Source organism: Danaus plexippus, chromosome Z (assembly GCF_018135715.1).
Source record: "Danaus plexippus chromosome Z, MEX_DaPlex, whole genome shotgun sequence".
NCBI lineage: Eukaryota > Metazoa > Arthropoda > Insecta > Lepidoptera > Nymphalidae > Danaus > Danaus plexippus.
Window position 1 is genome coordinate 15,944,816 of NC_083559.1, and position 26,334 is coordinate 15,971,149.

General features: G+C 31.3%; 1 protein-coding gene across 1 annotated transcript; it reads left to right on the top strand.

Annotated features, from left to right (window-relative positions):
• The first annotated feature begins 1,728 nt into the window (after positions 1 to 1,728).
• Positions 1,729 to 25,736, top strand: LOC116777144 (alanine aminotransferase 2-like). Its single transcript, XM_061526553.1, has 11 exons — positions 1,729 to 1,867; positions 22,037 to 22,160; positions 22,304 to 22,393; positions 22,504 to 22,598; positions 23,216 to 23,406; positions 23,526 to 23,728; positions 23,811 to 23,939; positions 24,155 to 24,361; positions 24,442 to 24,585; positions 25,198 to 25,312; positions 25,484 to 25,736. The coding sequence occupies exons 2-11, from the start codon at positions 22,050 to 22,052 to the stop codon at positions 25,630 to 25,632; spliced, it is 1,434 nt and encodes a 477-aa protein (XP_061382537.1). The 5' UTR covers positions 1,729 to 1,867; positions 22,037 to 22,049; the 3' UTR covers positions 25,633 to 25,736.
• Positions 25,737 to 26,334: the final 598 nt, after the last annotated feature.

The following is a 26,334-nucleotide window of genomic DNA, read 5'->3' on the forward strand; positions in this document are numbered from 1 at the left end:
AGCTATCAATGGGCTTGTAAATTTTCATTATCATTTTACACTCCTTCACATTTATTTTATACTTTTATAGCCTGTGAGAGGGATACCAAAACCAGTACAATATGTATGGGTAACATATTTCCTATATTCCATAACAGTAACCAACCAACATACTCGTAGGTCAACTTAATAAGAAATTCAGAAATGTGTTCCAACGACGTGCTACCTTTTCTTTTTTAGAATAGAATGGGATACGATACGTTCAATTTTATTCTTTTGACACACGTTACATTTATCGCATACAGGCTTGTTCCGACGACTTCGTCTGTCTGTGTGTTAATTCATATATGCTTAAGAAAAAAGTATGAAATATCCTTAAATTGCGAATAATTATGTACAGGTTTTAACTTCGTTTTGGGATTGTTCTACTTTTATTGATATAAACAAGTTTCCTAAAATCTTTCCTTTTTTTTATGCTGAAGGGAACAACAGAGCAAACCTCCTAACTGATGGAGGCAGTACGGTAGCCCATGGACATCCGCGACGTAGATTTGCGGATGTTTTGCCACCCTTAATTAGGGAAGAGGGGGAGAAAACGGTGGGAAAGGGTGGGAAAAGGGAAAGGGCAACCAGCTATTTCACTCATCGGACGAAACGCAGCCATCTAAAACTACTTCACGCCGATCTTCTGTGAGAGGGTGGTACTTCCCCGGTCGAGCCAGGAATTAGGAAATCGGCTCTGGATTACGTCTTAATCAGTGGCGTTCTGTTATCTCGTTACAACAACATAATGTAAAAATATATTTAACAAAATTCCAAAAACGCACTAAATTAAAAAAGTATATTTTCATTGAAACAATATAAAAAATATACCTACAATTTTCTGCTTTCATAAGCTTGAATATTAATGTAACAACAAATTCAATAGAATATGTTTCCTTTTCTAATGTTTTTACAAACAACATCAGTTCTGAAGACAACAGAAACGACAGGTCGACTTTTGTAGTATAGCTTCTTAATTGGATTCTAATTCTTATTCAATTATAATCAAGGTTTAAAACCGGTGTCCGATGAACTAATATTTAATTATTACAGAGCAAAGGTGGCTTTGTGTGCACTTTTGAATTTGCAAACAGTGAAATTTTTTAATTTCGCTGAATAAAAAGACCGAGCGATTTTCGAGTTAGTACCATTAACATACAATCAAAAAGTATAATCACGGAGTGACCGCATTAAATTAACGTTCGTACACATATGAATGTATTGAAAATTAAAATAAATTTCATAATTTCAGCACTGCAGATGCTATTTAAAATATAATGTCTATTCCTCGATGCAGATCGGAGTAGAGAGACCGCAATCTCTAATTAAATTAGACTTTTCATCAATTAATTTAACTTTTTGTTGACCTTAACATTAAATCATAAATAGTTTTAAAACAAGAAGGCTACAAGTAGCCTTTGTTTGTTTATACAACTAAATACTTTGTAAATTTTTAAAAACGATCTTCGTGAACGCTCTGTCTTTGTTAGGTTAAGTAGGTTCAAATATGAATCATTGTAATATAGTCCTATATTAACAATAATTACTTTCGGTATTACTGAAGTTTTGGTAAAGAATATACATGATGTCGAGATGACATTTATTAAGGTCTTCATTGTAACGGTTTTAACAATTGATAATATCGCCACAAAAACATCAAAGCAGTTGTTTTTCAACATTGACACGGAGTGCTTGTTACAGCTGCGTACATTTAGCTTATCTCTACATTATACATATGTAGGTACCTGTGTACGCTCTGACTGGTTGTTTCTCGTATTTTATGGCCGGTTTTACTGTTTCAATCCACTGTCTGCTGGTAACTTTTTGAGCGACGAAAAAAACGCATGTGAGTGATTTTTCTTATTTATTTTCAAGTCCCATCTAGACAACACAATGCAAATGGTATAAATGTTTCAAATAACCTTATTTATTATTCGTTACGTTTACGTAAATGAAAATTTAACGAATGAATTTGAATGCGTAGCCAGAATTATATGAAGGTTTTGTTGTCTTTTGAACAATGAGGAAATAAAGTAATAGAAGGAATTACAGTTGTTTTATAAGAATAGGGTTTGTATAGATCTATATTGAAACAATGGATTTACACAAAGACAACCAAGAAGTAAAAAATATATACGATAATCAAGTAAATTATCAACATCTATTTTAAAACATGGAACTTCATCACTGTAAGTTCCCAAGGAAATGTTTCGAACATTACACACTACGGCCCGCCAATACTGCTAAGACTTTGAGAACTCGTAAAGTTTGTCTTAAGGACAAGAATCGGACTCACGTAGCTCCTAAAATATTTGATGACATTCCTTACACGAAGTGAGTATGGGGATTATTTGGACGGAGGAAGTATTAAGGTTCAGTCCAACAAATATATATGGGAGCGTTTTATATTAATATTCTGGAATTAATATACGGTTCAAATAATAAAATAATATTAAGTCAAGGTACGACTGCTTCTTTAAATACAAGACGGAGATGTCCTGCTATTTATAATGATAGTAAAGTTTACGCACATATTTTATACACAAATTGTATAGGATTTTAAAATCAGCATCATCGAACAAAGATTCCAAACACATCACTAGGAAGGTGGAATTGAATAGCTGACATTCAACAGTTAAATACTGCGTAATACACATATATAGAGGAATTCATTCAAGATTTTTTTAAGACTCTGTAGAATATAACTATTAATAAATAATGAAATTTAATATATGAATATTTCGTTCATACACTTTCATATGTATTGAAATGTTTGCAACGTACTTTAATGCTCCCCAGCCCGCAAGTAGGAGGTTTTTATTGATAAATTACAAAAAAATCTTTTAATCTAGAGACGAGCGAAAATGTTTTCTTCGTGTATTTTTTATATTTTGAAATTAGATGGAAAGAATGCGTGCAATTTACTTACATCAATTATAATAAGATATCAAAAAGCTAGTTTAATTACTTAACATTGATAAACTTGCTAATTGAGGTAAGAAATATTAGTGATAATAAATTAACCCTTTCAGTACAAGAGTAAGCAGCGGATACAGTATATTTATTATTTACATATGGTTTCCGGTGGTTTCCTTGTCTTTGAATGTGTTATTTTTAATCACAATTCACAAAAACGTGCGAAGTTACCCAACATGAATTTTAATTTTTGTCTCTTTTTCGTTTTTATGCTCATTAACAGAGACTTAATGAAAATTCGTGTCGTGCCTGATGTATCTGTCTGGTACTTTTTCCTGCTGGTAGGCTGTTTAAACATATAAATTTAGTAGATAAAAGATGAAATTCCTAAGGACGCAATATTTTTTTAATGCAGTTTACGCTTCTTTAACCTCCTTTTTAAACGGTCTGAAGGACACTGACAACTATAAATTGCTTTACATCATGTTAGAAATTAGCTGATACTCCTATATTAGTAGACAGATGTTGACAAAACATAGCTAAGAATCACCGCAATCCGTTTAAGAGCTACTTAGCCACAGACAGACACATACAGACATCAACCTCAAACTAATAGCGGCCATGTTATTGCCTCAAGGATTAGAAACATGTAAAATTTTGCACTTAATATCTTATTGACACCTGGTTGTTAAATATGTTTTTAATAGAGTTGGATTCAAAACATCCCCACATTTGTAGGCTAAAATTATTTCAATTCCCACGGGGATTTTTAAAGTCTGTCAACAGTATCAATTTCTGTTTTTAAAACCAAACTTGTTAGCGGATTTATAAGACTTACTTTACATACAGTCCGCTATTACTCCAAGTATTTTGTAAACGGTTTTTTTACACAATATCCTTTAGTTTATTTTTTATGTTGAAAGAAATGTTCTATCCCTTTAATATATTCCTATTATATAAATGTTGGATGACAATAAAGTAACAGCATTGTCCCAGATTTAATTATCTAAATATAACAAAAAAAAAAACATTGCCTATTTCAATGAATTTCCTAGAGGCAAAATAAGCTTGATCGCGAATTTACACGACAGCGATATATATTGATATAAAACTAAATGCAGAATGTTTCAGTAGTCTCTGGGTAACTGCGAAACAACCAAACACACGGGTATACAGACATGGAACCTTTCGGATTTAATAACAGTAATGACATCTCTTGCACTGCAATCTGATAACATCAGTAACATAATCACGTACCACTAATCAGTACTGGGATGTTGGATAATGGACTGTTTACAGAGATACCGACCTCGTACTAATTACCACTATCTTGTTATGCACTTGCGGTTTTATCTGCAATCAAACACGTGTAGTCCCAGGTGACCTTAGATGTATATTCATAGAGGATGATATATTGTAGGGCCAGGAAAAATTATGTTAGTTGATTTACAATTACATTGCAACTAGTGGTATGATTTACAAACCTGTAACTGTTACAATCCTTTGAGGTATGAAAGGTTGGATTGGAAGTGTCAACCTATTAAGAAAATATTTATTGAATCTAAATTTTTTTATTTAATGGACAGAACCAGATTCGGGTTACCTGATACAAATTTATCTCTAATATCTGTCCAGTGTCACAGAAAACCTTATTAGATGATAGTTATTAGTTGGTAGAAATTGGATCAAGATATCGTAGAGCACGAATGTTAAGAGGTGGATGGTGTCTTTGGAAGCAGGTGAAAGCGTGTGTCTTTTTAAGAACCATGTCACTAAAAGGGGAAGAAGGCACGTTTCTATATTTAAAGTTAGAACTACAGTGATCAAATTCTAATATTTTTTAAATATTATTCTATATTCATTGGTTTCTGAAATTCAATTTAGGTAATGATTTTAATATAAACAGGACCGCTATCAACTTACAATACTCAACTTTTCATATTCAGTTCTCTAGAAAGCCATAGAAAACTTCATTTCCTTATCGTACAACAACATTTTTAGGTGTTCACAAGCCGCAGTGTACAGTTACCGCGAGCTGGACGGGCTGCGTGCGGACGTCACACGCTTCACCCCTACAGCTGGTTACTAATAGATTTTGAATTTTACATTGAAATGCTTACGGATTTATTAAGTTAAAATAAAAAATAATTTTCATCAATTATCAAGTGTCAAGTGACAGGAAAATTGCATAAATGTATATGTATTTTAAGTGCAATAAAAACATTGCATTTGCTTCAATGGAAAATAATATATGAAACTGCGTATAGAAAGAAATGTTAAATGAGATCGAAAATGCGGTGTAATATTGATATTTCAATGAATCTTTGTGAACACCGTCGTAAATTGGACTTAGTTAAATGGACCGGTTGGATTTTGAACGAGTTTGATTGCACAAAATTATAAAGTTCATAAATAAATTCCTTACTTTACAGACTTAAAGCTTAAATTAAAAACTTTAACCTGAAGTTAAATGAGTCTTTCAAGGGAAACTTTCGTGTCAGTAACTTTTTATTAAGATAAAGATGTTTCTTTTTGTAATCAGAAAGTAAAATAAGCGCTTAAAGCGCTCTTCGTAATTATTTCAAGCATCCGTTTAATGCACTTATGTTGGCAAGTTGCAAAAGAAAGACAGTATTGAAACGTAACTACTATTATATACCAAACTATTATAATGCAAACTTGTACAAAGATACACTAGACTATGAACCCATAATTTTTATTATTTATGGCCTTTTAATAAATATCATAAATGTCTAACAAATTGTGAGTAAAACATAATACACTTGTTACTTTTATCAATTTATAAGAGACATTATATGAATTGTCTCCGATAGCCACGTCGGGCTTAGAGCCAACATCAACGTTAAAAGAACCTCAGAATTTATGTCTGTATCACCAAAAACTAAAAATGAATAAAAATAATAATTTTGATAATTTTAAATCTTCCCTCTAACTTAAAAATATCCAAATCTTAGGCAAATAAATGCCTTATAAGATCGTATCCAATGAGATCTAAGTTCAATAATAAAATACAACTGTCAGTACTAAAGACATTATTTCTTGTTAAAGCTCGAAGTATTCATTATGAAATATAGTATGCACCACAGTTATGTTATTAAGAAATGATAGTTATATAACTAACAATTTTATTTTACACTGATAGATTTTCAATTGTTTCCAGGTTCACGAACGTCGGCCTTCTTGAAGGTTCGACGGTTACATAGAATTTTTTAATTTATTTTGTCTAACAAATTACAATATAAATGCTTCTCTCTTTAAGGAAAACTTTTAATCTCCCTCTTTTGTGAATTTAAAAGTGTACCCAAAGCAAGACCGAATTCAATTTACAAAAATTAAATAAAAGCGATTTCGTTGGGTACCCTACCGTCCCGTCTTTGTGGGAATAGTTTCCATAAAAAATTTAATTTTAAACCTTTCTCAACAATTTACTAACAATGTTATAATAATTTTTGATCTTTCTTATACAAAACTATAAAGAAAATTTTACCAATATTAAATATTCTATATAAAAGCCAGTGATTTTAAATTTTTGCAATTAAGACTAATACAATATTTTTTTATCTCTATCGTCCTTATGATGTCCTATCATATAAAATCTGTATATAAGATAGAAAAGAAGACTCGAACAGACCCTTACAGGCGGTTAAAATATAAAGGTTTGATTAGGTGGCATTAATTTTCACAAGTCTGGCAACGCATCGCAACACAATCAGTGTCTTTTGGGAGTCCTATATTAAAATACCCTACTTTTGCTTCTCATCACAACTCAAAATTATCCCGACTAGTACTAGAATTAGAACAAATCAAGCATGTAACTGTGCCATCTTCTGCATAATCAAAGTACCAGAAAATGCCTCCAGTTAAAGTGGTGTAAAAATAGAGTTGTGGAGACTACAGACCTCTGAAGAATTCCTGCAATTGAAAGTTTTTGGTTCAGATGGTCCACCAGTACAACAAGAGACAGCTAGAGCTATTCATGAAAACGGTCGTTCAGAAAGTCGTCTCAAGGACCAGGCGACCTTCCAAAGATAGGAAGCTCACTAATTAGGCTATTTTAGCGGACTCTATCGATAGCTTTCGATCGGTCAAGTAAAATTGTCAGTTCTTTATCGTTGTTTTCTAAAGCTAACCATATGAGCATCAGAAGATTCTCTGTCTATCTATTTCAGCGAAACCTGTATCATCAGTCACTGATAAGATTTTAGTCTTCTGGGTGTTCTGAGTTCATGACAGTCGAACAATTTATGTTCCGTAATCTTTGAGAGTAAAGATTTAATTGAAACTGGATGGTAGGGTCTTCAAGACTTTTTTCTTAAGTACTTCTTCCAGCAGGCAAACTTTCAAGATTCAGATACTATACTAATCATTAAAGAGAGGCTGTACAAATTTGATAGAAAAGGATGCACATATTTTAACACGATGGAAAACTCGGGCGTAGATGTTTTTACTAATATGGCTGGAATACAAAAGAAGTTATTAACTTAGTTCACGTCAACGTTCCCAAAAACATGAAGACATGTTTTAAAAACAACTATGTCTTGAAAATTTTGTCAAACCGTGCTAGGGGCTTCAACAAAGTATTGGAGATTAGTATTAATAAAATAGATTTAATAATTTATTAATTTGGGAGTTATGCGTTCTTTGAGTCCTAGTGAAAAAAGTAATGTTTAAGAGATGGTACATAGAAAGACGAAAGACTAGTTTGAAAATCATAGGACACTAGCCTTCCAGAATTATAGTTCAAAATAAAGATTTACATTTGATAATTTGTCTTGTAGTTTTTATCTTCCTTTGACAATCTTTATCCATATTTTAGTCACGTTTTACCGGTTTTAGAGTCACCCGCCATTTCGTTAAAGCGCCAGATATAGACACGAATACATTTAAAAGACAACTGGAAATAATTACAATAAGCTCTCGAAATACTGCGTAAATTTTTTATTTCGCTTAAAATTTTTCGTCTTAATGCAAAATTTCATTAAATTTTTTTTTTTTTTTCATACTTTGTTATATGAGAATAATGTTGAAAATTTTGGATCGGTTTGATTACAGACCCTGCAACAAAGTGATTGATTCTACGTATTCGTTACATTGTTTTTGTTACAATAGTAACTTTTGTTTGAAAACGTATTCAATTGTTCTAGTTTTATCGCATAGAACAACTCTATATTTATATACTTGCGATTGGATTATTGAAATAACAAGAATCATAAAAAGCAAGGTATTCTCCCTGTGACTACCAGAGATTGTGAGAAGGCATCAGTTCTAAGAAATTCGATTACGAGTTGCTTGGAGGGAAATTGAGAATTGATGATTTCTTATAATATTTATAATTCCTACGAACGAAGCCAGAAAATATTAAAAAATATTTTACAAACTGTACACTTAATTCTTAAAATGTTAACTTACATGCTCATTATTAAGCGGCGTTGGATAAATACGTGTAGACACTAAATTGGAAATTTTCATTCGAAGGAAGTTATAAGAATTATTAAAACTAATGTTTTGCAGCGGGCACTAGTTACACTCTCTAGTACGTTCCCTAACCCCGCACTCAAAGCATAGTTAAGTGCTTAAGTGCATTGTTAATCCGCTTGCAAAGTTTCTTTGCCTTCTATTACAACAGATCGAAACTACCTCCTATTTAACGATATGGACGATACAAAAATATTTCTAGTAGTATTTCTTTGAACGTTGTAGCCAAGTCTTTATTAAAATTATTGACACTTAGTTATGAATCACAGGTACAGTAATCAGATGAGAGCAAATTCCGAATTTATATTTAAACTTTTGTTGAATATTTTTAAAACATAATTCAATACAACCTCTCTGAGTTATACTGAATTTAGTTTATTAATATTAATAAATGTCAAAACTCCGTTTTAACAGCTTTTATCCAGGCAAGGGAAATCAACATTCAAATTTTAATCAGATGAAGCTTTCGCTATCCCTATACCGTTCATGCGTAATAGAATTAATTGAACCCTTTAATCCTCTTCGCATAAAATGTAATTACACTTTATAAGTAAACATTTGACCTTTTAATGAACTTGTATGTATCAATGACGTAATACATAGTTCATAAAACTATACGGGTCTTCCGACTCTGAGCCTGACAACGTTACAGCGTTTAGAAGTATTCTCACAATAAATTGTTATCTTTAATGTTCAATCTCTGTTAGGACATTGTCCCTTTAAATCATTCCCAAGCCAGCTCTACTTTGATGCTCTCAGCTCGTAAATCCAAGGATAAATTTTTAAGGCTCACATAAAAACGTACCGAACAAATATTTCACACAAGAGAATTAAGCTGTTACTCAAAGTTTATTAGCATTCGTTTGATGCATTATCATTGTATTATCGGATTGGACATTTATATTGGGATTCATGCGAAACAGAGCAGCTTAACGTATTTACTATTGTTTGCTGAAAATAATTAAATTTGATATATAAATGAAATAAAATAGAACCTCATTTCTTTCTTTCATGTTATATCAAACAGCTTTCAAAGTTATGTTTAACGAAGTCTATTGAAAGTGAACAATAGTGCTCCGCGCCATAATGAATGTTTCCATATTTAAAGTCTATTCCAATGAGGCTTTTATTTTTGAATTCCAATTTCCTTATTTTGGAGGTCATAACATTTACCTGTTATAGATTTTTTTGTTGACTGTACTTTTTATTATTCCGTCATTTTCATTTCAAAAGTTAAATCACCTTAGTCAAGAAAATCTTTATTCACCAGAAAGGAAATAATTAGTTATTTTAAAAGATTTTTAACTAACCATAGATATGAAAATAATATACGCTTTCCGGAGAGTGAACGGGGAGGTTTTGGTTACTCGTGTCTAACACTTTCATCCAAATTGAAATAGGAGCAATCCATCTACAAAGCTTTTTAACTACAAACTAAAACTTATAAAAAATTTAAGTTTCTTGCGCCTTTTATATAAAGTATTACAAAAATAGTGTTGGTTAAGTCAATTGAGAAAAGTAATTCATTGTTTTATATTGTCTGCGTGACTTTCTGTTACTCCTCTCCGTTTTCTATATATTCGAATAAGTTATCGAAACAAAGGACTTCTATTATCTTATTTTATTCAAAACTTTAAATTGAACTGAGATGTATTCTATGTTATTCGCGTGGTAAATCTCTTGTTTTGTCTTTGTAAACATGTATGAATTTTATTTCGTATTCTTGAAATATATACGTACATATTTATAACTTCATAGCCGTAATATATAAAAGTTATAAGTAATAAAGCACTTAAATACACATTTTATAAACGCCTTATCAGTAAAATGACGTTACTAGAACTGTTAATGTCCAGGTAATCAACAAGTGTGTAATCGGATACTAATTTATGATCTGTGATATTAATGTTTTTGATTCACCACCAGTGTATTATGCTCTCCCCTTAATATGCACTATATTTATCTTTCAACTTCATCTAAAGTAAGCTTAAGACTCTAAACCTGAATTCGAAATGCATTTACAATATTAATACATTTAGTGCGTCTGTAGACAGATTTCGGGGCAGAGAGTGGGACTTATCAGTATTATAATACCAACCATTAAGTTCAATACTTCAATGTATACATACAAGTTAGAACATAGAGTCGAAAGACATTTTATTGAAACAACGTTTGATGTTTGAAGTTGGAGTACAAAAAACTCATATTTATAAAATTTTATACATATTATTTAAATAAAATTTTTTAACATTCATTGAAAACGAAGCTTTAAATAGCTTAGCGATTCTCTCTCACAATCTCTCCAAGAGTTGTACATTAATTTTTTATAATTTCTGAAAAGGTAAACGTTATGTCGTTTTCTCACCGGATAGTTATATGGAGATTCCATGTGGGTTGATGCCCTCTCGACGGCAAACGTGATTGCGCCGCAAGAAGTACAGCGCAGGGAAGGTGGTTCGGGGATATCGCACTGTCTTGCAAGGTTGTCATTATGTAAAAGGAGAATGCCGAATGAGAAAAAGAAGATGGCTTCTCCTCAAAAGAACGAAATATATGTAACTCTGTAAGAAAACCAATGACGGAAGAATAAAAAAAATGAGAAGACTGAAGAAGTATCTTTAAAAAAATTCATTGTAAGGGCCTGTATTTTTTTTTTTATTTATGTAACTAGTTCAAAAGTTTTGGAGTAGTTTAGCTAATTGGTTAGTAGATCTCTTGTGAATTAACCATATTTTTTTTAAATAAGTATACTGTTGTATTATATTTCTATAACGGTCGTGCTTCACTTTATCATAATGATCCCTTGCCAGGTACATATATCCAACAATTTTCAGAAGATTATCGAGGACGGTGTATTGGTGCTTGGAACCGGCTTTAGATAGCTCTGTTATTTTATCTATCAGAAGATGGATTTAGTATATCTGATATGTTTCAAATGTCGCAGAATTCAAACCTCCGTTCGGAAATAACTTTTGAGAGTTGATCCCATTCTAAATATTAGTCCCTAAGTTGTGAGAAGCGAAGTCTACTTTCGTTAATTATATAGAAATCGCAGTACGTTTCTCAACAATCTTGTCTGTTCATTAATATGATGAGTTGTTATAGTTCACTAATGACTAAAACAAACTAAGTTTGACTAACCCAATAAAAATGGCAAAGTAAAAGCTCTTGCGAAATAAAACTTTCGAAAACTGGTATCTACAAGACTTTTACTCATTGACGTTATTATTTGCATAAGGCTACGTTATTATAATTTTTCCCACACTAGTTTTTACATGAAGTTGTTGTAATAATCGGGTTTTCCTTATTTTAAACTTTTATAATATATATTTTTTTATATAAGCTTGCCACCTGGACAAAACTTCTATCTGTTATACCTCTACTGTTAAGTAGGAAAGTTGTATGTATCAATGAATCTTACAAACTAAACAGAATTGGATATGTGACCACATTGGATATACTTGGAGCGGGAACGAAATCGCAAGTAAAATCTGATATATAGTAATACGCATAAAAAAATCCTCATTTTAATATAAAAAAATATTACAAAGATTGAGCTTGTTATCTCTGGGCTTAAAATAATTCCATTCCAAGGACTCTTTGTTACTCTAATGGCTTCTGAAATTACTACCTCGGGGTCCTACTTTCCATAATGGGTTTTTAATTAACTTACTTCTTTTTAAATTTAATTTCAATAAACAAATTTTTCATTTAAAATGGTTATAACTTGTTTCGGATTACACGAGCGCGATCCAATAACAATCCTGATATTGTCAACGAAGCATTAGATTGAAAAGTTTCGTGGCTTCTAAGTCCAAGCCTTTATAATGGAACCTTTTTTTAGGGCATACCTAGTTATTACAACTATTACAACGTTTACGTTGTTAACGTTAATTTTTTTTAATTTGATCAGGAAGCAATAGTCAAAGACAATAATAATATGACTTTGTACTTCGTGATTTTGGCTTATATAAGTGGAACATTTCAATGGTGAGAGATTCGTTCGTAATTTTGAGTTATTCCACTGTTCACTTTATAATATAACGAGGCTTTGTTCTTTATTATTTCGGTAAAGGATTACTTTGATGAACTTTCCAAATTTACTAAAAGAACATGTTCTTATTGTTATCTATTGATAGTGAAGTCGCAAAAGTAGAAAGTACTCCCAACTTTGTTGTTCTAGTGGCTAAGTTATTTGTTAATGAATCGAGCTACATTAAATTCGGGAACATTACAACCGTTGAAGGTCCATTATATCAGTACTTATTATTATTACTTAGGTTTTTTTATCATAAACTTTTCACACATCAACTTAAAGACGGTGACAACTATTCATAATTCGTTACAATGATAACAAACAAACAAACAAACAGCCAACAATAATTACTTCAAGATGATTAATGAAGTTGTTTATTCCACATTACAGATGAAAGTTACTAATGTTTCCAACTCTATTTTGATATTTTATGAGCTACTTTGTTGTTTGCGTGTCTTATCAATACGTTGCATTGCTTTATTTTTATTCCAAAATAATATCTTTCTATGATAATCTAAGTTAATGTCATAAAACCATATAATAGTCAAAAAACCTTTGACGGTTTACCTTAAACCCTACATGGGAATGTGACATCATTCGTCAGTGACATCATCTATCACTATGAGGCAAACCGAATGACACTGACGTATGATTATTGTTCTGAGTGAATTAACTTTACCGCTAATTTTGGTTCAGTAATTTAACTTAATACTTACTTAAAGAAATTCCAGTTTTAAATCTTACTCTGACCCACATTAAATAAGAATCCAATGAGAAATAAAAATAAATTTATTAAAAAAATCCATGTAATTTTCCCAACACCTCTGGAATCATTACCATATAGTTAAAGGTTCCCTTGACCTATACTCATAGGCTCATGTTATGGGTACAAACCAACTTAGATAGTTGTGACTGTGATGTTTTGGTATCATAGTGCGATATTGGTCCAAAAAAAAATTAAATTCAGAAGAAAGTACAGTTTTTCGATGTATATAATATATCCATCTAAGTATTGCTATAAAAACTTCCCATAGCTGCATGCATTTTTCTTCTGTAACTAATCAAACATTCTAGTAGTTTCGTTTAGTTTAGCTTCACACTGCAAGGCTATTTGTAATTATCTGTTTGTAATTATTTGTTTTATTTTATTGAAAACCAATAGCTTTCACATTATACAGGACGCGAAGGATCGGTGAGTAAAAAATAATTTAAGCAAATATATTATGACTTTACATATTACAATTCATAATATTTTATAACTATAAAGACTGAAAACAAGAAATGGATTAAAATAGTGCAACTTGTTAGATTTTTTTTATTAAGAACCTTGGACCCAAAAAAAATTTGTTCACTTTGTGGAGAATAAGCCTATATTTCCAAGGCAAAAATAATTATAACACCGGTTTTACATATATTATGAAATACAACTAAGGCGAGGGTTCACGAAAGTTTAAAAAATAACAAGGAAAACCGAATTACTGACTTATATTCTGTTAAAAGTTAGGATGAGATGTCGTCTCATAACAAAGCAGTTTCGTCCATTACTCTGAACAAAATGCTCATCACGAGACAAAGCAAGAAAAAACAAAAGATTATTTCCCAGAATCTTAAATACTTAAAGTATTTTGTATTAATGGTACTCTCGAGTTCTTTATTCCGATGGCCGGTGAAATAGCTGCCGTGAGATACTATTTCGCATAATGGCTTCTTAATTAAGTTATTTGCCTTTCAATATCACTTCGAATGGATCTTGTTTACATAAATAGAAAATAAAGTCTCAAATAAACATTCGGTCTTTTGTTGTAACAACATATTATATTAAGTAAGTTAATAGAAATCAGAAAGCTCTTGATCTGTCTATATTTTTTATTAATAACTAGTTAAAATCATTTATTTTGAATCGGAGAAGCTTTCCTGCCGTAGCGAAGCCGTATAACATCTATAACGTCTGTACAAGTAATTGGTTCGACTTTTAGTCTTTTATTCATACAATAGACTATATAGGACTGTACAGGAAGGGAAATATTACTTTTAGCTAGAACTGTGACTTGTATTTAAGATCACAATTGTCTTAATTCCATACCAACTAGACTATATAAACAAGGCTGCTGGATTCTAATATCGATTAATACATACATAGATAATATGTATTGTTACTGGTCATTTAGTTTAGGAAATGTTTCTTCTAGTGGAAAGTGATTAGTGTAAGCCACACTAATTATAAATATATAATTAATATGAATGACCGAGTGCGGGGAGAGATACGCTTTACAATATGTCTATAAAAGTGATAAAACAATTAAAATGTTGTCCTAAGCTACCTTAATAAAAATTATACAATTGCCAGTTACCTCGGACAAATAAACGAACACCGTGTTCTGGTTTTAATTAAAAAAGCGAAGCGCTTCCACATTTACAGAACCCATAACAATAGAGTAAAATGGTAAATAAATTGTTATATTTATATTCTGAATTCAGTGTATTGAAAAAGCAAATTTAACATTTTAAACAAACAATCGCGCAGTTGTGACCTTTGTTCAATGAAACAAGTACAGCAAACTGAAAAACTCGCAACTAGAAATAACTTCAATATGTTCGGTTGATTCGAGGCTGTTTGCCTTCATCACTTTTCTGTCTATAATTCGAGTAAGAGAGATATTTGACCATTTTCTTTTGGATTGACGTTATTTTTTAAAACTACTAATTCAAAATGTTAATTTAATTTAAAAAATGCTAAGAAAGTTTTGACAACACAAAGTAATAAAGAATTTTAAATATAATGTGTGGGTATACTGTTGTGTATAAATTATGTGTGCAAATTAAATTTTAATTATTGAACGTATCAGGACCCCTTCATTGTTTAAGAGGGTTTATCCTTTACACATGATTGATGATTAATAACCGTAGATTGAGAAACTTTGATCACGTCGCCTGTCGGTTGATCCTTCTGATAAAACCTATTAACTGTTTACGGTTAGGATTAGACTCGGGGCCTATTGGATTGAACGTGCAAGAGATGTTAGCTCGCCAGTTATTATATTAATATTGGTGCGAACATAATCTCTCATAGTACACTTGTGTGGAGGTCTTTTCTCCTTTTTCTTGTCTCAGTTGATAATTTTTAATTTTTCATGCTATAAGTAATCCTGTCGTCGTACAGAATTGTAAAAAATGACTTATATAAAATAGGCGAATAAAAATGTATAACAGTTAAATAATGTAGAAAAAAATTTAAAGAGCAAAATATGTGTTATATATTTTGGACTAGGGATGAGAGCTGTTCTGTTTTCTGTGATATGAATTTGCTCGGCCTTGAAATAAAATCAATAAAGCGTAGATAATAGATATGATGTATTAAAGGTTATAAATGTGAAAGATGAACTCTATTTTTTTATGTATTTATATAATATATATATATATATATATATATATATATATTCATGTAATTAGGCTTCCTACACACAAACATACCTATTATAATGTATTCTCTAGTTTCTACTTTGACTTCAAAATGATCAGAATTGTGAATAAAGTGAGAATTCCCCGCGGTCTCAGAATTTTGGACAAACTTTTATTCGAATTTCCAGTTTAAGCGAGACTACAGCCATTCTACATCCTTCGAATTTGGCTGGAAATTCGTCAATGGACAAAGGACTGCCAACTTTGTTCTTGATGCGACTTATTTGCTGTAAGCACATTCGAACTGGCGAGATTTGAAATGTATGAAAACCGATATTGAAATTCTCGTTCACAGAAAATGTCTATCGGAGTTTATCTTATATGTAAATGAACTTTTTATCAATATATACAAAAGGTCAAGGACAAGAGGTCGTTGGCAGTGTCTTAGTTATTAAATCTGAAGTTATTTGATATGCTTATAAAAATGACGTTCAAATACTAAAATCTGTTATTTTTTATGAAACAAGCTTTTAAAAAAAATAAAGTTTTTATGAATTGTAATTTTCAAATGTTCATACAAAAATGTATACGTATTTATAAATTGAAATTCTTCGCCTTCTCTACCTAACAAGCGTTGGGGTGACCTTGAACCTTAACTTTGGGTGCTTTATGAAGTTGTTACCAAAAGTATGACAGTAAAGTGCAGTAAAATCTTTACTTAAAGAGGTGACCTTATCAGGTAAAATTATAGTCAATCAGTATCCAGTTTATATATTTACAGTAAACAACAATTTATTTTGGTATTGTGTATAGAGCTTGTGATCCAAGTAACTGGAGTAAAAGGTGCGAGTGAAGTCGTCGCATGATATAATGTTCTTGTTACATATACGTTTATATATATACAAAAAAATTAAAAAAAGGAAAAGCAAATAATGTCTGAAAAGAATTTTAATCAAGTGAAAAAGTTTACAACAATAATGAGAGACAAATCAAGTTCCTACATTGACAAAGGGCATTGTTATGAATATTTACACATGATTTCATAATTTACAAGATCTGATCATTGCTCTTTTCAGCTGATTTGAAGCTCATGTATTAACATGTTTACAAATCTATTATAATACAGTCTTGTCTCCGGGATTTAATTAATCTGAAAAGCATTTGTTTATTTCCTTGTAATACATAGATATAATATAACAATATAATGTGAACTTGCTAAAATTATTTCAGCTACTTTATTTTGTAATAATTAAAATTGAAAGTAATTATTAATTGCTCCCATCCTTAAGCTTCGCTTGTACATATATTGTTTAAATTCGACGATGGCAACGTTGTGGAAATCTCTTCATATATGTATTTATGTAGATTAAAAAATGCATAATATGTGAATGTAACAGAATTAAATTTAGTGATATGTATTTGTAATAAAACTAGTCAGTTTACTAAGGTTCGGTTACTGGAATCAATAAGTAGATGATCCAATATGCCCTTTTATTACTGAGCTTGTTGCACCCTTTTGATTCCGACAAACTTTTATTATTCTTAAATTAAATGTTTCCTACTTTTAAGATATATTTTCCTCCTTTTTCTTATATGATACGCTCCGATCAAATTATAAACGAGTTTAGCAGTCAGTTATTAGACTTCAACATTGCTAACTTATAATTTGAAAGATAAAAATGCCAAAAAATTAATATCCCTACATTCATTGCATTTTTATTAAAAGAAATAAAAAGTGTAACGTTAGAAAGTCTAAATATCTGTTCATCTTTTCATGTAATGTAAATTTGATATAAAGAAAGGTCTGAATTCATTTTCTTTATTTGCTCTGGTACAGTCTGATGTTATAGAAACAGTGATTTATAGTTAGTAAATCGCTCTGACACGTTTTGTTATTCTAAACAATACATAACAGTGGTTGAATTTCTCTTACAAGTCGTAAGATAATTCTAGAAACAAGAGACGTCTTACTCTCTTAGAACAGATACTGTTCTTCGTGCAATTTTCGTCGCATAACTCTAGTTAGATTCCGTCGGATTGCTTCCAATTATATTTCATATTTTCCGAACGAGGTAGGTGGAATCAGTGACTAATATTTTGGAATGTCTTTAGTGTATATAATAATAGCAATGTTTAAGGTATGCGTAAGTTTTAAACATTAATGTGATCGGAAGCTGCTCTGAGGTATCAAAACGCGTAAAATTTTGTTGAGCAAAAATTGACTAGCGAATAATATTTTTTTTGCTTAAGATGCTACATTATACTGCGCCATGAACATTCTATAATAAATATTATAGTTTATACAGTAGTATATAATATATGTACCTGTGAGAGACTTAAAAAAATAATTACTATTATTTTCTGAAAAGCAAAAAAGTTATTTTGTAAAAATATGTCAAATAAAGAATATTCAAGGGTCAATAAATTATTTTTTTAATCATCTTCACATATACATGATATGCTTCTTTCTTCAATATTATTTTGCAATATATTTTATTACAAAAACGGCTTTTTATTATAGCTTAGAAAGTTCCGGTAAGCGGACCAGCTAACATGATTATAAACACATAAAAGAAATAGCAAATACTAGTTACAATAATCTAGAGAACGAAGCAAAAATGTTGCCGACAAAGGGTTTTATCACTTAATGGACCTGCTAACTAAGGCGACGTCTTTTTTTTTCTTTCTTATTTATTTCTCAAATCTAGTTAAACTATATATCTGAAAATACACTCAGATACATTAGCACATACAGAGAATGCTACAAATGACTTGTAACTCATTTAGGTTCTTACAACAGGTTAAAAGGTAAACATTAGTAGTAACTAGCGATGTTAAAGATATTTAATGTCTTCAAATAGTCTTAATTACCCCTCGACGCTGCAAACATTTCTCAAAGGATATTTCTATATACCGTGAATCGTGGTTAATTCATTTTGTAAAGCTGGAAGTTCTAACTAATAATGCTATCTATAAGTCAACTAATTGGATTAGTGCTCCTTGTGCCGTTTCTGGGAAATTTGTATTTTATGCAGTCATTCAACATATGATACGCAATAAAAATATATTAATATAAGGTACAAAATATTGCCTTTGTTATTATTATATAACGACATATCGTTTAAATAAGATTGACTAGTTTTAATAATTGGTAGAAAAATTGATCGTGACATTTTTTAATACATTACTATTCAATATTATGAAAACGTTATATTGTAAATAAAAAGAGCTTTTCATGTGTAAAATAAATTAGAAAAAATATGATTTGGTAGAAAAAACAAGAAAAATTTAATTTTACTTCCATGGATCAAGAAGCAATCAATATATATTTGAATTAATTATTATTTCAACATTTTTGTATATGTCATGTGTTGTACATTTATTCCATCAGATAACTCTTGACAATGAAATAAATCAAATTTAAGCATTTTAAGGTTTCAAATGGCTTTGAAACAAAGCAATTACCATCTCGTTACAGACGGTAGAGCTGCTGGTGCTTACTGTTGTTTTGAACTAATAACCACTTCGTTTACTGGATAACTCTCGAATCACGAACCAAATTAAGCTTTAACACCTTTGGAGCACTTCAACTTTTAGTTCTTGTACAACTTCGGAAATAGTCAACTTTAAAACCAATTAAAATTAAACAGTGTTATTGCAATATATAATGTGATAATCAATTACAAACATATTGAGACGTCGAAATAAAACGGCGGTGTTGTGACAGCAAGAGTATAATAATTAGACATTATTTTCCTAATAATTCTTGGTGTTTACGAAAATAACTAAATTAATTTACCAAATAATTTATTGGCGTTTTTAACAAAAAATATCATTACAACTAATCGTCACGTCGTCCCGTTCGCACTTTTAAAGGGCCTCGGAGATACTAAGTATGCTAATAAAAGCAACTGCTGATGCCGACGACGCCTATATGATTTGGTAATATATGTCTCTTGGGCAACGTCTGGGTACTTAGCATCTGGTACCCCGACATCGATGCCGTCACGTTTAAACGGGATTGGCCCTATCAGAATGCCTCTCGGCCGTCTTCTAGAATATCAATCACTTAGAGAAGGAGGCAAGTCTACCCTTACTCCTCAATGACAACCACATCTACTAGTAAATGCTGAACATTCATTATGAGCAACAATTAATGACTGCAATGATGTTATTGTGATGTTTCCTCGAGTTCAATAGACCTGAATACACCTGAAATACAGAATATCAATTACGGCAATGATTTTATTGACAATACCTTGCCCGTGTAGCAGACTCACGCGATAATATTATTAAAATTTGGAGTACTAGCGTGCGTCTCCGGGTTTTTGATTTGAAATATGGTTGCTGCGCTAACACAACCTACATTCCAGGATCTAATGGAATAGAATCCCAGGGCCACGAGCTTTTATATATATAATGTTAAATGCTTTATATCGCAACAAGTTTTTTTAACTGAAACCTTTATTTTCATATCTTTAGTCACAAGAACGCAGTTATTTTCTTTATCATAATTTGGAAAATGTTTTATCAATAATTTAATTAATATTATTTTCCATTTCATTTTATTTCCGTCTGTAATTTTTCCACTAAGCCCAGGGCTTGTTGAATATTTATGAAGAAAGTTATTTAATTTTGCAGTTACTTCAATTAAACGCAGTATAAGTCATACAAAAGGTTTTTGTTTAAAGCGAACCGCACATTGCACACGCTCCGTTTAGCAGGAAGCGGGCTAGGCTCCTATCCATATTCATGATATTTAGTTACTTTAAACTAGTACTTTGAATAAATTCTCTTTTAACTAATGCAGACACCAACAGGGAAATATGCATACTGTATTTATATGAATTTAATTCTTCAAAACACAGGTAACAAAGTATTCTTGTAGCACAACACCTATGTAATGGATTTTCGAAGATCGCGTTATAAGTTTATATGTATCTTCGATATTAACATTATTTTGTTAATTGAACTATAGATTATTTAAAATTCTACATCACAATATTAGATAAATATGTTTAATAACATAATCCAAAACAAAATATTACTTTATTTGTTCACTGTGGACTGAGATTAAAATTAACAAGGAATACAAGAATTATTTTTCCATTATAGACAAGAGACTTTAGAGGTCTGTTAAGAATCTCATTATTTACAATCACCATCTATAACCTTACCATTTCTTAACATCACAGTTATCTTGATGACAAGCGAGAGGCAAGAAAGACGACAATATGAAGTGATAGCTTCATACGAGCAAGATTCTGAACATATAATACAACAAATAAAAATAGTTTCAGCATTTATCTTTAAAAGGAGCCTTAGAAATTAATACTTAGTATTACTGTAACAAGTAAAGCTACTTTGTTTTAGTTTAGCTAATTTTAACAAAATCATTTAAAAAATAAGAGTAGACACTAATTAGAGCGATACAGACTTTAACAATAGATAATTTTCTTTTACTATAAAAGTCCAACATTTCTCAACCCATAATTGTACTTACCTTCTACTTCGTGCCCTTAAGTAAAGTCCTTCATACTTACTTTTTTCATCAACCTGACTTCACACAGTACCGAAAAATTTACGTACACGACAATCCCATGGAAACTAAACCCTCAAGTTCAAATTGATGTATGCTCTCTTAATGGAAGATGCTCTTTGCAAATATTTGACACGCTGACGTTGTCATATTTTTATCATCTGATCTTCTTAAGGGTGAGATATAATTACAATCAGGAGCCAGTAAGTGATTAGAAGTAGATATTCTCTATCCAAAATGTTACATTATTATTTCTCAAGGATAGCAACGCATTTGTTACATATACTTAAATATGCAAGTACTTATCGTTAGGGTCCTGCCGACGTTTTAACGGATAACGACAACAAAATGTTTGAAAGAAATCAAAGTACAGACATTAATAAAATCAAAAAGACAAATAAAACAATCATCTCAATACTGAGAACTTAAAATTAGAAAAGAAATTAAATATAAAAATCCTAAGCATATAAAAAATAGGAGAATGAAAACAAAAAAAATAATTTGATTTTAAATTAGATCATAAGCAAAACAGTGTCATTGATAACTGAGTAGGTCAACGTAGAAGATTTTGTAATGACCGCTTGAGATACTCGGTTTTCCATTATTTTAGTTTGGTCCATCACTTCTAGCGGTCAAACAAGAATGGCGTCTATGACAATACAAAATCTCAGCCCAAATATTCTTCAAATGGAATATGCTATTCAAGGACCAGTGGTAGCAAGGGCTGGTGAAATTGAAGAAGAGTTAAAAAAGGTAATACAATTTTCTAAATGTACTTATATATTATAAATTGAGCAATGTTTGTGATAGAAACATCGTTATCTAAGTGACTCTTTTAGAATTATTCACTGCAAATAAATTATATGAAATTAGCTGAGGGAGTTTTTAATTTCTAGGGAGTAAAGAAGCCGTTCAAAAATGTTATTAGAGCTAACATCGGAGACGCACAAGCTATGGGTCAGCCCCCGATAACATTCATAAGACAGGTGAGAGGGAAATGACAAGCCTCAAAATATGTTTATATTATTGATAAATGCTATCTAATATGAAACATATCTGTATTGTCAATATATGTTGGGAATACTTACACTTTCAGATGATAGCTTGCATAGCATACCCTAAGCTTATAGAAGAAGGAAATTTTCCCGAAGATGTTAGAAAAAGGGCAAAGGAATTCCTACAAGGATGCAGGTACAAGCAAATGTGTTAATATTTTATTGATTACCAACTTACATCTTGTTTTTTATATCGCGTATTAAAAGTGAATCCCCGAAACAATTAACCTTTAGCCAGTTCAATTAAATTTAAAGGGTCAATGTGATATGCCTTTATATTAGTGGTGCTCTCGGATCAGCCACTTATGAAAATAATTATTTATATGCATCGCGACCTCATTATACAGTGTTTTGCTGACTGCAATCTGTTATTCTTTAAAGTTTATGAAATTTTATTTGCGTTTTGTGATTTAATCAAATCCTTATTGTTGTATGAAAATTACAACTGTAGGTACTTCATTTAATAAGAGCGTGTATGTGAAAGTTTCTTTTTTCATGGTGTTGTATACATTATCTATAATAATATTGTCACAATGATTTTTGAATTAATCAAATGATTAAATTGTGTGCTAGCGTTTGTTTTTGTGCTATCGTGAAACAATCCTGTCATAAAGATTAACAATTCAGTTCCTAACATTCATCGCCCTTATGAATGGTGGCGGATGAAGTCTACTCGAAAAGACTTTACATTTACATTTCCATGTCTCGTCTAATATCATGTAAATATATTTCATAAGTAAGTTAATTATACAGCGGAGGCACTATTGGTTCGTACTCTATACCGCATGGTTTGGGCCACATTCGTCGTCGTGTCGCCGAGTATATCGAGATCCGTGATGGTGTACCAGCTGATTGGAAGAACGTCTACCTCTCAGCCGGGGCTACTGTCGCCATACAGTACTGTTTACAGTTATTTAGCGATCGCAGTAACGGAAGAAAAAATGGTGATTATTTTTTCTATCTACATCAAACTAATTTTTTTCCGATGTTTAATTTTTTTAATTTCAAAAGTATATGTTTAAACTTGAGCTGCCCCTAGTGTATTAATACAATGCCATTTCAGGTATACTGACCCCGGTTCCCACCTATCCATTTTATTCGGCATGTTACTCAATATTCGGCATCAATCTAGTAGGTTATTATTTGGATGAAGACTCAAACTGGGACACGAAAATTGAGGAACTGGAGCGAAGCCTTGTTGAGGCTCAAAATACTTGTAATGTGAGAGCACTTCTAGTCATCAATCCTGGGAATCCAACTGGACAGGTTCGCGTGGAAGCCTTCTTTGATTGAGCTTTATCTGTCTGTTTGTTTTTGTAATGTTTTTATTTCTAATCACACCCCATAGGTTTTAAGCCGTAAGAACATCGAGGAAATTATCAAATTTGCATACAAGCATAATCTGTTTATTATAGCCGATGAAGTCTCTCAAGATAACGTGTATAGCGGAGGCAAACGATTCTATTCTTTCAGAAAGGTATGTTTTTAATTAGTGTCGCTAATATTAAACCTGCATATAATGATTTTAAATTATTGGTAGACGATAGCGGGCTTCACAATATTTTAAATTGTTAGCCATTAAAGGAGTTTCATCTTCAGAGATTTGATAATTTATTTAATCAAAAATGTATCGCCATTTTGAGATCATATTATAATCATTCATATTTCAAAATCGTTTTCAACCAACGATAGGTGATGATAGAGTTGGGTGCCCCGTACTCGTCTATAGAGTTGGTGTCCTTCACATCGGTAAGTAAAGGCTACATGGGTGAGAGTGGGTTGCGAGGAGGCTGGCTGGAACTCAACAACATTCAACCGGATGTGCAAGCACAGCTTTTTAAATACATATCTGCCATGGGAACGCCGAATGTCATCGGACAGGCTGTTATCGATTGCGTGGTTAGTGAAGTTTAATACATGTAGTATTTTATGTGTTACCAAAATCTATTTATTTAAAAAGCGAATCGTTCAATCGCCAGGTAAAACCGCCATCTCCAGGCGAGCCTTCTTACGACTTATGGCTGAGAGAAAAGACAGCTGTGCTTGAATCTCTGAATGCGCGCGCTCGTTTGGTATCCGAGAGCCTTAATGCCATTGAAGGCTACAAATGTAATGTTGTGCAGGTGACTAACTTGAATTTATATAGGTTAAATTTTTTATAAATTTATTTAATGTAAGGTAGAGTTGTTAAGAGATTGTTGTAGCTCGTCGGGGTTTGACTTTCCTGCTTATGGCTTGCAAGAAGAAAATATGTTCAAGGTTGAAAAATATCATATGTTTATAGAATATTAGAACTTATTGAAAAAAAAGAAACAGAAAATTAATTAATTTGTTAAAATTTTAATATCATCATTGGTAAGGTGACCGAAATCTCTTTGGCTTGTTGCCAAGAACTTGTATTTTATATTACAAAAAATTTATAATCTTACAATTAAATTACCTTAAGAAACTTAAAAGACCGCAAATTTTTTTGATATTATTTTTTATTTATCGAAAATGTAGACGATGGATATTTAATTAAAAAAGTAACGAGTTAAAGTGATTGCTGGTCTATTCTGTGGTTTTTTTTTTCTTATAAATAAAACGAAAAATATAAAAAGATATTGTGAACGAAATTGTTACGATTGTTATTTCTATATTTTAGATTTACAAATAGAGGCATATTATTATTCGGTAGCGGTTTCTACAAACTGTACGCAATTCTGTCCGTCTCACTTTAGTTAAATACATTACAGGGGGCTCTGTACGCCTTCCCTAGGATTAATCTCCCTCCAAAAGCGATAGCGGCAGCTGAAGAGGCTAATCAGCTTCCCGATGTGTTCTATGCCTACAGACTCTTGGAAGAAACTGGTAATATAATGAATACATATTATTAATAGCTACAGCTGCAAGTTAAGTGTAAGCTTTTGCATGATTGAAAGTTATTACACAGGACCTAATGTGACATAAAATTAAAAAAAAAATCACATTAATAATTTAATACATATTTTTGTTATTTAACTATGATAATTTTACGAGTAGGCATCTGCGTTGTCCCTGGTTCGGGCTTCGGTCAAGTCCCGGGTACTTATCATTACCGAACGACCATCTTGCCGGAGTACGACCAGCTTAGAACTATTCTGGAAACCATCAGAACTTTCCACCAGCGGTTCATTGCACAGTACACGTAGATTACGACACAAAAAACATGATCGTTCCCGTGAAACATCCTCTGTTTTGTTTCAATGTAACTATTGAAAGTTTTATGTTAAGTAATAAAAATAATCCTTATTATATAATTGTGTTATTAATCCATTACTAACATGCAGCAGTGAGTTATTTGTATGTTACAAATCTACAGCATACGGTATACAATACAAAACTATGTCATATTGCCAGTCACAAAATACTGGGTTACAAAATATTGTTACAAATTACATTTTGAACTGACCCAGTAACAAAAGATATTTCTTTTAGGGTTGTACTTTACAAGCAATACGATAGAAAAGCGAGAGTGATTTCATAGGGTGATTAATAGGTTATTCTTTTTTATTTTCTTTTTTACTTCTATTTTGATTTTCAAGTACAAGATAACAAACGGAAACGAACAGTTGAGATGAAGCATTTAAATTTGAATCGGAGGTTGGTTTAGTGTAAAGATTTTGAAGTATAAGTCACATGTTAACATTACACTTTACAATACAATCTTTACAAGTGTCAATTGAAATGTTCTAGTAACATTTTTTCTTCTTTATCTTAAGTCAAAACAAATAGTTGACATTTACATTAGAGGTTATCATATATATAATAAAAATTGTAATTAGAACAGTGTCAATTCGTATGTTTGATGACATTTATAAGTTTCCTTGATTAGAAGACCGTTAAAATTTATT

Excerpts from the sequence above, each read along its gene's own strand:
- LOC116777144 (XM_061526553.1), top strand. The coding sequence starts at position 22,050 with ATGGCGTCTATGACAATACAAAATCTCAGCCCAAATATTCTTCAAATG. Across the intron at positions 22,161-22,303 it reads TTGAAGAAGAGTTAAAAAAG|GGAGTAAAGAAGCCGTTCAA; the intron begins GTAATACAATTT and ends TTTAATTTCTAG. Across the intron at positions 22,394-22,503 it reads CGATAACATTCATAAGACAG|ATGATAGCTTGCATAGCATA; the intron begins GTGAGAGGGAAA and ends TTACACTTTCAG.